At 48.0% G+C, this 13421-nt stretch overlaps 1 protein-coding gene across 1 annotated transcript in view; it reads right to left on the reverse strand.

The window, feature by feature from the left end:
• arhgef38 (Rho guanine nucleotide exchange factor (GEF) 38) overlaps window positions 1–13421 on the reverse strand; it is a 76655-nt gene that overhangs the window by 32466 nt on the left and 30768 nt on the right. Inside the window, exons 2-8 of the mRNA XM_080195863.1 lie at window positions 11907–12094; window positions 8552–8675; window positions 6877–7024; window positions 5415–5432; window positions 3942–4141; window positions 1645–1778; window positions 358–462 (exon numbers count right to left, since the gene is read on the reverse strand). Of these exons, the coding sequence (XP_080051989.1) occupies window positions 358–462; window positions 1645–1778; window positions 3942–4141; window positions 5415–5432; window positions 6877–7024; window positions 8552–8675; window positions 11907–12094 (917 nt within the window). The remainder of the gene's footprint in view (window positions 1–357; window positions 463–1644; window positions 1779–3941; window positions 4142–5414; window positions 5433–6876; window positions 7025–8551; window positions 8676–11906; window positions 12095–13421) is intronic.

Consider the following 13421-nt stretch of genomic DNA (forward strand, 5'->3'; position numbering starts at 1 on the left):
CTATGGGGAAATCCAGGGCCGGAATTCTCTGGCCATTCACGGGCCACCGCTGTTGCCAGTGAGATTGGCCACGCTAAATTGTCCCTCAGTGTCCCGTTAAATAAACTTTTAAGATGTGTAGGTTATGCTGAATGGCCATGCGCAATTGCTCCTTTGTGTCAGGGGGACCAGCAGGGTAAATGCGTGGGTTGTGGGTTTAGGGCCTGGATGGGACTGTTGTCAGTGCAAGCTCGATGGGCTGAATGGCCTCATTCCGCACTGTGGGGATTTTATAAAAAGTGGCAGGGATTCAGTCACCAACACCAAACTGGGTAAAGCATTAATAATCATCAACTCATCAACGGTGCTGACATTTACCTGAATGTTTTGAAGGTAATAGGAAGTATTCTTTGAACAAAGTCTCACAGCTTTCTCCAAGTTTCGAAATGTTTTCTCTTCTCTATCGAATATCTCATCTTTGACCTGTCAATAAGCAAGTACAATTCATGCAAATACACACACAAGGTGGCACTTCAGAAATCGCAAATGGATAAGCCATTAACGTCCTATCAGTTGCACAAATTCATCCATTCATTTGCAAGTCAATTGTCCAGCAGCCAAGCGATCAGGCTGGGCAAGTGGTTTGAGTAATAAGGAGAGGTTGGATAGACTGGGACTCTTTTCCCTGGACTTGGAAGACTTGGGGATGATCTCACAGAGGTCTATAAAATAATGAGGGGCACAGATCAGCTAGACAGTCAATATCCTTTCCCAAAGGTAGGGGAGTCTAAAACTAGAGGTTTAAGGTGAGAGGGGAGAGATACAAAAGTGTCCAGAGGGGTTATTTTTTCACACAGAGGGTGGTGAGTGTCTGGAACAAGCTGCCAGAGGCAGTAGTAGAGGCGGGTACAATTTTGTCTTTTAAAAAGCATTTAGGCACTTACATGGGTAAGATGGGTGTAGAGGGATATGGGCCAAATGTGGGCAACTGGGGCTAGCTTAGTGGTTACAAAAATGGGCAGCATGGACAAGTTGGACCGAAGGGCCTGTTCCCCTGCTGTAAACCTCTATAACTCTATGAGTGGCAGAGGCTGCACTGAGTGGCTTTACTTAAACTTCAACAGTTGGAAAAGCAAATAAGGCCAATCAATAACTGAGTTTGATTGCTGTATATGTCCCTGTCAGGACATACACATATCATAGAATCCCCACAGATGCAGAAGGAGGCCATTCAGCCCATCAATTTGCACCAACCACAATCCCATCCAAGCCCTATTCCCATAACCCCATATATTTACCCTAGCTGGTCTCCCTGACACTAAGGGGCAATTTTAGCATGGCCAATCAACCTAATCTGCACATCTTTAGACTGTGGGAGGAAACCATAGCACCCAGAGGAAACCCATGCAGACATGGGGAGAACATGCAGACAGTGACCCAAGCCGGGAATCAAACCCAGGTCCCTGGCGCTGTGAGGCAGCAGTGCTAACCACTGTGCCACCGTGCCACCCCAAAAATACAATCAGATATATCACCCGTTATATAAGCGTGGAGCTCTTGAGCTTAAGTTGGGGATATTACAGAATTGGAAAGAAGCTGTGCTGGTGAAATGGGCAGTAATAGGTGGTCACGCAGCTCAGGGTTGGTCAGTAACCTGAGAAATACCTGCAGCTCTCCTCCAGTCAGGATCTTCAGGTGGCTGGTGACTCGGTTGGACTTCTTCCTGATGGACCGAATGTTCACCTTGGACAGCTTGTCCCTGAGAGACTCGTCCTCATCACTCTTCTTGTATTTCATCACTGGGGAAAGAGTCACACGCGAAGCAAGTTAGTTCTGTTTATTGCAGGAAGTTTGAAACACGCGTTTGGGTTTTAAAAGCTCAACTCCACTCAGGAAGTGTTTAAATTGCTGAGATTTTGCTGCTTTGAATGAATTGATCTGATTCTCTCTTGGTCATTTGATAGAATTTCACTATCAGAGGAGTTAAACTCACTGTACACAGCAGGGTCCAAGCCTTGTGTTGTATCACTCTGTGACTCAAGACATCATACACGTATAGAGACAGAGAGAACTCAGTTAGACCCTAAGACCCTAAGACATTGGAGCAGAATTAGGCCACTCAGCCCATCGAGTCTGCTCTGCCATTCAATCATGGCTGATGTTTTTCTCATCCCCATTTTCCTGCCTTTTCCCCATAACCCCAGATCCCCTTATTAATCAAGAACCTATCTATCTCTGTCTTAAAGATACTCAACGATCTGGCCTCCACAGTCTTCTGCAGCAAAGAGTTCCACAGATTCCCCACTCTCTGGCTGAAGAAATTCCTCCTCATCTCTGTTTTAGAGGATCGTCCCTTTACCCTGAGGTTGTGCCCTCTGTGGTTCTAGTTTTTCCTACTAGTGGAAACATCCTCTCCATGTCCACTCTATCCAGGGCCTCACAGTATCAAGTAAGTTTCAATAAGATCCCCCCCTCATCCTTCTAAACTCCAACGAGTACAGATCCAGAGTCCTCAACCCGTTCCTCATACACAAGCTCTTCATTCCAGGGATCATTCTTGTGAACCTCCTCTGGACCCTTTCCAAGGCCAGCACATCCTTCCTTAGATACGGGGCCCAAAACTGCTCATAATACTCCAAATGGGGTCTGACCAGAGCCTTATCCAGCCTCAGAAGTCCATCCCCGCTCTTATATTCTAGCCCTCTCGACATGAATGCTAACATTGTGTTTGCCTTCCTAACTGCTGACTGAATCTGCACATTAAAGGAGTCTTGAACAAGGACTCCCAAGTCGCTTTGTGTTTCTGATTTCCCAAGCAGTTTCCCATTTAGAAAATAGTCTATGTCTCCATAATCTAGGCCTCCATTCCCCCTTCCAAATTGCAGAACCTCACACTTTTCCACATTGTATTCCATCTGCCACTTCTTTGCCCACTCTCCTACATTCACACTGCCCAGGCTGAGAAATCCACTGCCCAAAGGCCAGAATTGCCCTCCTCACTCCCACCCACAGCCTTCCCCCCATCTCCCAGGTTATACCATTGTTGTCTTTCCTTCCCTCCCTCCACCTCCCCTTCCCCATCCCCCAGGTACTGCCCCTTCCTCTCAGGTTACACCACTGCATTCGTTTCCCCCCCCACCTTCCCCAATCCCACCAGGTCATATCATTGCCCACTCTTTGGTTGTAATTGCCCATGACTCTGACTGGTTTCAAAGAATCATAGAATCCCTACAATGCAGAAGGAGGCCATTCAGCCCATTGAGGAGCCTAGACTACAATCCCACTCAGGCCCCATTCCCGTAATCCCACATATTCACCCTGCTAATCCCCTGACATTAAGGGTCAATTTAGCACGGCCAATCAACCTAACCTGCACGTCTTTGAACTGTGGGAGGAAACCGGAGCACCCGGAGGAAACCCGCGCAGACATGGGGAGAATGTGCAGACTCCACAGACAGTGACCCAAGCCGGGAATTGAATCTGGGTCCCTGGCACTGTGAGACAGCAGTGCTAGCCACTGTGCCACTGTGCTGCCCCCAAAAAAATTGTAATAAGTAGGCTTATATTTACACTGCAATGAAGTTACTGTGAAAATCCCATAGTCACCATGCTCCGGTGCTTGTTCGGGTACACTGAGGGGCAATTTAGCATGGCCAATGCACCTAAACCTGCACATCTTTGGACGTGGAAGGAAACCAGAACACCCAGAGGAAACCCATGCAGACACGGGGAGAATGTACAGATTCCACACAGACAGTGACCCAAGGCTGGGAATCGAACCGGGTCCCTGGTGCTGTGAGGCAGCAGTGCTAACCCACTGTGCTACTGTTTTGATTGGATGTCTTGTTTACTCTGGGGTTTGGATGCGAATTTGAGGCAAATTTCACCCTCAAAACCCGTGATAAATAATTCCCTTTTACACTGAAGTGTAAACAACGTGTGTTCCTGAACAAACTCCTCACCCAGATCCTTCCGCCTTTTAAACTCGTTGATGTTCACGTTGATTTGTCGCACTGCTGTCAGTGCGTCTTCCACTGGCTTGTGATCAGCGTGTAACTCTGGTGTGGATTTCAGCAGCTCACTCAGTAGCAGTGGGTATTTCATCACTCGCTGCACAGGCTTAATAAGCAGTGATCCCATGTCCAACAAGGTAGATTTCCCTCTGGAAACAGAGACATAGGCACACGCAAACACACACGTAAAGACACACGCAAACACACACGTAAAGACACACACAAACACATACGTAAAGACACACACAAACACACACAAAAAGACACACACAAACACACATGCAAACACACACACACAAAGACACAAACACATAGAAGCTGTTATATATCCAATAGGATTCCATTTCAATTACAAACAAATAATTATAATCCACATTTTAGTCTTTCGAATATTCCAAGAGCAGAATTACATCATTCGCTCCTTCAATGTTTTAAAATAATGAAATGAGGCGTATGTACCATAATGGTTAGCACTGCTGCTTCACAGCGCCAAGGACCCAGGTTCGATTCCCACTTGGGTCCCTGTCTGTGCAGAGTCTGCACATTCTCCCCGTGTCTGTGTGGGTTTCCTCCGGGTGCTCCAGTTTCCTCCCACACTCCAAAGATGTGTAGGTTGGGGGGGGGATAAGCTACAGTAAATATGTGGCCTTAAAGGGATAGGGCCTGGGTGGGATACTCTGTCAGAGGGTTGGTATGGATTCTATATTTACCCAGCTGGAATGCACTTTCTTGTGGGACTAAAAATGACCAAACAGAAAAAAAAATGGGGAAGAATTAAAGGGACAGAACCCGGGAGAAGCAAAGGCCAAAACTCTACCACCTCACCTGTCCCAGAATCGGAGCAGGCGTGGTTCCCAGAACAGAAGTCTCTGTTGGCCTTGAGCGGGATGTTACGATCTCACGCAAGTGAGGCCATAGAATCCCGTCCAAAGTTGTACAAATATCTGTTATAGAGTAGGCAATAAAATGTTTTTTCTTAAGAAAGGTAATGGGCAGAATCTTCCAGCTGTCCACGCCAGCAGGATTTTCCAGTCCCGCTGCAGTGACATTTGGCTGAGCGCCAAATTCCCCGACCTCGCTTGCAGCAACGGTGAGGTGTGAACGGCCGGTAAAATCGCGCCCCATAACTACAAATTCTAAATGAATGATTTGATAACTGGCCTTATTTATAATCCTGCCCATTCTGTTGGGTCACTGTTAACTCTGGGATAAACATTTACTCAGATATTTCATGATTATTTTCCTGAATTAAATCGCCAGGTTGACAGGTAACCAAACAATGGCTGGATAGTCACAGAATAAATAGCAGTTATTCTAGTGGAAGGTCTAATGTATAAATCTCAGTGTGTGTAAAGAGAGAGCAAGAGGGCACAAGAAAGGTTCAGGCAGAAGTAATTTGGCTGAATAAAATTGTATACTCACTGCTCCTGGTATATTTTCCTAATTGTAAAAGAAATAGGCCATAATTAATATGTTGAAACAACTGAAATCAAATCACAATTAAAGACAATATAAGTTGAAGGCTAGTTTAACAAAAGATATATTGCTTAAAAATAGTCATGCTGTTGAAACTTTTCATCTTGCACCTATCAGGACTGATTCACAAAATATTAAATCCCAAAGGGAATAACAATTTATACTACATAGCAAAATGGATCTGATGAGTGCAAGATGAAAAGCTTTGATAGTGAGAGGGGATTAAGGGTTATGGGGAGAGGGCGGGAATGTGGAACTGAGCCACGACAGATCAGCCATGATCTTATTGAATGGCGGGGCAGGCTCGAAGGGCTAGTTGGCCTACTCCTGCTCCTATTTCTTATGTTCTTATGTTCTTCAGCAAAAGTGCTAGTAGCACCGTGGTAATTTTTCTTAAGCTGGCGCTCTCCTCAAGGTCAGGCTGCTTTTAGAACTCACCGAGTACGTGTGCGTCAGGAAGGTTACTGGTGAGATGCAATAGAGGCCAGGTGATCACTCTACCTCGTGCCCAGCTGGATTTAGAGGCTTTCTTGGAGGTTTAATCACATGTTTCTTGATCGCATGGTCTGTGATGTTGTTTGAGGGATTAATATTGGCCAGGAGGTGAGGAGGAAGGTGAGAGTGTAACAGTAGGAGTTTTTTGCCTCCACATTGAAAGGACAAGCAGGTTCTTGATTTATCGCCTCATTCAGAGACAGCGAGGGGAGTTTCCCATCCAGACACCCCCCCTACAGGATTCGTAACAGGTGGGGGAGGTCGACCATGCAAAGGTCCGTTGGCCTTAGGCAGGATATCCCGGTGTAGGGGCGAGCGCATCTGGAGAATCCCACCCAGCATCCTATGCAGCGCTCCCTCAGCACTGACCCTCTGACAGTGCGGCACTCCTTCAGCACTGACCCTCTGACAGTGCGGCACTCCCTCAGCACTGACCCTCTGACAGTGCGGCACTCCCTCAGCACCGACCCTCTGACAGTGCGGCACTCCCTCAGCACTGACCCTCTGACAGTGCGGCGCTCCCTCAGCACTGACCCTCTGACAGTGCGGCACTCCCTCAGCACTGACCCTCTGACAGTGCGACACTCCCTCAGCACTGACCCTCTGACAGTGCGGCACTCCCTCAGCACTGACCCTCTGACAGTGCGGCACTCCCTCAGCACTGACCCTCTGACAGTGCGGCACTCCCTCAGCACTGACCCTCTGACAGTGCGGCACTCCCTCAGCACTGACCCTCTGACAGTGCGGCACTCCCTCAGCACTGACCCTCTGACAGTGCGGCACTCCCTCAGTACTGACCCTCTGACAGTGCGGCACTCCCTCAGTACTGCAGTGGGAGTGTCTGTATTGATTATGTGGTGAAACCCAGTGAAAGTTCTACCTGTAGCTGACTCGGGAATCTCCAGTTACTTACTTCAGAACATCAACCTGGTTTCTTAAAAGTCTCTGAATTTCCTCATCTTTGTCGTATGTTTCCAGCAAGCTGCTGGCGTCGTCATGGTGATAACAATAAATTTTATAAACTTCTTCTAAAGGAGTTTTCAGCTGCAGAAATATTTCACCTGTTTTCAGAAGTGAAGGAAGTGTGAGTTTAACGGAAAAACTCCTGGAAATGGCCCAAAAGTTTCATACTTAGACCTTGCTGAAAAATAAATGAACCCAATAGGAACCGTACTGCTCACAGCCACACTCAGTGTGAATAACTACAGCTCCACGCACTGTCTGTTCCACCATTGGTGGCTGATCCTGGGCCCCAAACTCTGGAATTTTCACCATAATCCTCACCCCCATCTCTCTCTCCCCGTCTCCCCCCCCCACCATCGCTCTCCCCGTCTCCCCCCACCATCTCTCTCTCCCCGTCTCCCCCCACCATCTCTCTCCCTGTCTCCCCCCCCATCTCTCTCTCCCCGTCTCCCCTCCCCGATCGCTCTCCCCATCTCCCCCCACCATCTCTCTCCCCGTCTCCCCCACCATCTCTCTCCCCGTCTCCCCCCCATCTCTCTCTCCCCATCTCCCCTCCATCTCTCTCTCTCTCACTCTCCCCACCTCCTCCCATCTCTCTCTCTCCCCAACTCTCTCTCTCACTCTCCCTATCTCCCCTTCATTAAAACTTATTGATAAAGTTTTGAGTCACCCTCCCTCACAGTTCACATTGTTTGGTGGTACATTTGTTCTGATTTTGTATCCTTGGGGGATGTTCGTCAACCAAATGCATGAAGGGACACGTGTAGAAAGCTCTTAGAATCATAGAATCCTACAGGGCAAAAGGAGGCCATTCGGCCCATCGAGTTTACACCGACCACAATCCCACCCAGACCCTATCCCCGTAACCCCAGGTATTTACCCTCTTATTGGCTCTGAGTGTGGGTGAATTCCAGCATGATGACCAATAGAATACACTTACACTGGCCTTAAGGTGCCATACATTGGAAAATATATCAATCACTGAAAGATTACGTGTAGGCAGCTAAAACTGAACAAAAAACAAAAAGCTTCTCGTGCTTTAGAAATAGAATAAAGAATTAATAATGCATTTGTTCAAAACAGTGATAAGTCACAGTGGACAGTTTAACCTTAGAATCCCTACAATGCAGAAAGAGGCCATTCAGCCCATCGAGTCTGCACTGACCACAATCCCAGCCAGGCCCCATTCCCATAACCTCACTTATTTACCTTGCAAATCCCCTTGACAGTAAGGGGCAATTTAGCACAGCCAATGCACCTCACCTGCACATCTTTGGAGTGTGGGAGGAAACCGGAGCACCCTGAGGAAACCCACACAGACACAGGGGGAATGTGCAAGCTCCACACCGACAGTGACCCAAGCCGGGAATCGAACCCGGGTCCCTGGCGCTGTGAAGCAGCAGTGCCAACCACTGTGCTGCCCTAAATATTAAATAATGAGTAGATAGCAAAGATGCTGGAAATAAGAGCAGTGGTTTTCAGGAGAGATTTGAAATATTGGGAGGATTGCCACTGGGACAATGAGAAATAGCAGCAGGAATGACCTCCTCCAGCTCAGGAAAGCTTTGGTCCCTCCAGGGATGTTCGATTATTAAACAAATATATCGAGGTCACTGCGTACATACCAATCATTTGCATTTCTGGTTCCTCCTCAGTGATTGCGTATTCCAACATTGACAGGAGCTTTGCCGATATCTGATGGACTGAGTCAATGTTGCTGAACAACCTGTCCACATCAAGGCACTCCATCTGCAGATACAATCCCAGATCAACTTACACCAACAAATCACAGCAAACACAACACAACCTAGTCTCTGTCCAACTGAAGATGAAGAACTAATTCTTCTCAGAGGCCAGCAGGGTCCTGTTTGAGAAATCTATCCCTTTTGCTTTTCAGAAAGAGGCCATTCGGCCCATCGACTCTGCACTGACCTGGCCCTATCTCCATAAGCCCATGCATTTACCTTAGCTAGTCCCCCAGACACTAAGCGTGATTTAGCACAGCCAATCCACCTAACTCCCAGATCTTTTGGACACATCATACAATTTTTTTTGGGAAATGATAATTACTTTCATCACATTTTAGTTTTTTCTTTGTAGTCATTCACTGCAGCACTAACCAATAGCAAAGTATCTCCTCATGTCTTTGAGCTCATAAATGTAGTCACAGCTCAAATATAGGCCATTCAGCCCCACTCAGACGACCTCCTACCCTACTTCATCTCATCTCATCAGCATATCATTAATTTTTCCTCATGTCTCCCTTTGGGAGGCAATGGCCTAGTGGTATTATCGTTAGACTATTAATACAGAAAGTCAGCTCATGTTCTGGGGAACAGGGTTCAAATCCCGCCACAGCAGATGGTGGAATTTGAATTCAATAAAAAATATCTGGAATTAAGAATCTTCTGACGACCATGAAACAGTTGTCGGAAAATCCCATCTGGTTCACTAATGTCCTTTAGGGAAGGAAATCTGCCGTCCTTACCTGGTCTGGCCTACATGTGACTCCAGAGCCACAGGAATGTGGTTGACTCTCAACTGCCCTCTGAAATGGCCAAGCAAACCACTTAGTTGTATCAATTGTTCAAGAACTCACCACCACCTTCTCAAGGACAACCAGGGATGGGCAATAAATGCTGGCCCAGCCAGCGACACCCATGTCCCATGAATGAATTTTTAAAAATTAGCTTCCTCTTAAATGCATCTGCACTAGTTGTCTCAACCATTCCCTGTGGGAGCGAGTCCCACATTCTCCCCACTCCCTGTGGGAGCGAGTCCCACATTCTCCCCACTCCCCGTGGGAGCGAGTCCCACATTCTCCCCACTCCCCGTGGGAGCGAGTCCCACATTCTCCCCATTCCCCGTGGGAGCGAGTCCCACATTCTCCCCACTCCCCGTGGGAGCGAGTCCCACATTCTCCCCACTCCCCGTGGGAGCGAGTCCCACATTCTCCCCACTCCCCGTGGGAGCGAGTCCCACATTCTCCCCACTCCCTGCGGGAGTGAGTCCCACATTCTCCCCACTCCCCGTGGGAGCGAGTCCCACATTCTCCCCATTCCCTGTGGGAGCGAGTCCCACATTCTCCCCACTCCCTGTGGGAGCCAGTCCCACATTCTCCCCACTCCCTGCGGGAGTGAGTCCCACATTCTCCCCACTCCCCGTGGGAGCGAGTCCCACATTCTCCCCATTCCCTGTGGGAGCGAGTCCCACATTCTCCCCACTCCCCGTGGGAGCGAGTCCCACATTCTCCCCACTCCCCGTGGGAGCGAGTCCCACATTCTCCCCATTCCCTGTGGGAGCGAGTCCCACATTCTCCCCACTCCCTGCGGGGGCCAGTCCCACATTCTCCCCACTCCCTGCGGGAGCGAGTCCCACATTCTCCCCACTCTCTGGGTAAAGAGGTTTCTCCTGAATTCTCGATTGGGTTTATTAGTGACTGTCTTAAATTTATGACCTCTGCTTCTGACCTCCCCACAAGTAGAAACATCAGTATTGAGGGAGTGTTTTTCACTCCTACCTCCCTGCCTCTGTAACTTCTTCCATTCTGATGAGAGGTCATTGACTTGAACGGTTATCTCAGTTTCTCTCAGCCCTGACCTGCTGTTTCAGTATTTTCTGTGTGATTTACTTCTGCTGTCTTTTCAACAAACTCTCTCAGAAGTGCACTGTTTTTTTCATTCGTTTGTGGGACATGGGCATCGCTGGCTGGCCAGCATCCCTAGTTGCCCCTTGAGAAGGTGGTGGTGAGCTGCCTTCTTGAATCGCTGCAGTCCATGTTCTGTGGGTTGACCCACAGTGCTGTTAGGGAGGGAGTTCCAGGATTTTGACCCAGCGACTGTGAAGGAACGGCGATATATTTCCAAGTCAGGACGGTGAGTGGATTAGAGGGGAATTTGCAGGGGGTGATGTTCCCATGTATCTGTTGGCCTTGTCCTTCTAGATGGAAGTGGTCATGGGTTTGGAAGGTGCTGTCTAAGGATCTTTGGTGAATTGCTGCAGTGCATCTTGTAGATGGTACACACTGCTGCTACCGAGCGTCAGTGGTGAAGGGAGTGGATGTTTGTAGATGTGATACCAATCAAGTGGGGCTGCTTTGTCCTGGATGGTGTTGAGCTTCTGGAGTGTTGTTGGAGCTTCACCCATCCAGGCAAGTGGGGAGTATTCCATCACACTGCTGACTTGTGTCTTGTAGACGGTGGATAGACTTGAGAGTCAGGAGGTGAGTTACTCACCGCAGGATTCCCAGTCTCTGACCTGCTCTTGTAACCACTGTGTTTATGTGGTGAGTCCAGTTGAGTTTCTGGTTAATGGTAACCCCAAGGATGTTGACAGTGGGGGACTCAGTGATGGTTACACCATTGAATGTTAAGGGGCAGTGATCAGAGTGTCTCTTATTGGTGATGGTCGATGCCTGGCATTTGTGTGACACAAATGTTACTTGTCACTTGTCAGCCCAAGTCTGGATATTGTCCAGATCTTGTGACCCACATTATACATCAAGTGAACATTAAATGAATGAAGGGGAAAGAGACGGAGAGATGGGGTAGGGAAAAAGGAAACGGGGGGGGGGAGGGCAACTTAAAAGCAGTAGCTTGGACACAATGATACGTGAGGCTGGGTATATTCAAATTGATCTTATAGGGTGTAAGGAGGGAGGTCAGACACATGGACATTGTTATCTCCGGTTTCAGGGGAGGTAAGCAGAGGCAGGGAGGTAACCAGGAGTTGGAACCAGGCGATTTGAGTGATGGTGAAGATATAGATTATCGCAGAAGAAATAATCTCACTTTTACAGCAAGCACAGCACTGAGTCCCCACAGAAAAAAAACTGAAAAAAGCCAAACTTGTGGAATTAATTTTAACCCAATCGCTGAGAGAAAGATCCGGGCGTTAGAAAGTACATCAACAAATATAAGCTATAAACTTGAGAAATGAAACTTGCTTCCAAATGGTTCCGAGCTGTTTTGGGAATATTACCTTTCTCTCTCTCAGTGGTTTAACCACGTGCGTGATGCACAGATCGAGATCGTTGAAGTGATCTCGTTCAGTCTCAACTAGTTCTTCAATGACCTTCCATCTCCTGCACATCATACGCTGTCTATGCTCCTTTGGGTCCAGTGTGGGGGTCACCGGAACTTCAGGGATTGCGTGCGGGGCCATCTTAGCTGTGAAGGAAGGAAGAATCGTTAGAACCTGTGGATGAAGAATAATGAGGAGGTTATTCAGAAATGGCAGCAGCTTGAAGAAACAGGAGGAGGCCACTCAGCCCTTCGAACCTTTACCTGGATTCAGTTAGATCATTGCTGATCTCTACCTCAATTCTATACCTTGAATCCATAACCTTGTTTAACAAAAATTGATCAGTTGTGAATATCGGTTTTGAAACTTCCAATCAATCCCTCGTAGAATCACAGAATCCTACTGTGCAGAAAGAGGCCATTAGGCCCATCATACCTGCACTAACCTCCTAGGCCTTATCCTCACGGATTTACCCTGCAAGTCCCCTGACACTAAGGGGAAATCTAGCACAGCAAATCCACCTAACCCGCACATCTTTGGACTGTGGGAGGAAACCGGAGCATCTGGAGGAAACCCACGCGGACACGGGGAGAACATGCAAACTCCACAAATGTCTCAATGGCTTTTTGGGAATAGTTTTCCAGATTTCCACCACCCTTTCTTTGAAGAAGCATCCTTGAACAATAGTCCTGAAATGCCTGGCTGTAATGTGGAAGCTAAATCTTCACAGGTAGAGGTTAACTATAACCCACCGTGGAAAACACTCCTTTCTCCTCCAGGATAATTTTTGCCAATTATCTTTAATCAGTGTTGTTTGGTTACCCAGCCTCCTGCCAATGGAAAGTCACTCTTTATTTACCCCTCCATTAAATCTCCCCTTCACCTTCCCTGCTCCAAGGAGCTTCTCCAGTCTCCCACCTTATTGAAGCCACTCACCCTCGGTACCATTCCCGCAAATCTCCCCTGCAAAGCCTTGACATCCTTCCTAAAATGTCAAGCCCAGAACGGGACACCCTACCCCAGCGAGGGTCTGACTTAGAAAGGTTTGGCATAAACTTTATCCGGTGAAACAATCACTGAGAAGTCCAACGAGGAACTCAAGAGGAATCCCTTGGGATGGGCTTTTGTCCCCAGATTGGGTCGCCTGCACCTCCTGGTGCCCCCAACATTGCAAATGTAAAATAGGGTCAGGCAGACAGAGGGCGTTGTCGCATCGGTGTCCGAAAGGGTGAGGAAATTGGCAGCCCGCCATTTTGAAATGGCTAATTATGACTAAAGGCCCAACCGACCCATCGTAATGGTTTCATTGCCCACTGCATTTTTTGGGCACTGAAAGTGAGAAGCTTTGGGGTGCTTTCATAGCAGCGATGCCCCGAGGTGGCGTCAAGATGGAGGAGAACTTCTGCGACCGGTGGGGTTGCCAGCTGTGAGTAAATGAATTCCTGGGAGGAAAACCCGACTGAGAAACCAGAG

The sequence above is a fragment of the Carcharhinus amblyrhynchos genome, chromosome 1 (genome assembly GCF_965287045.1).
Source record: "Carcharhinus amblyrhynchos chromosome 1, sCarAmb.v2.hapA, whole genome shotgun sequence".
Taxonomy (NCBI): Eukaryota; Metazoa; Chordata; class Chondrichthyes; order Carcharhiniformes; family Carcharhinidae; genus Carcharhinus; species Carcharhinus amblyrhynchos.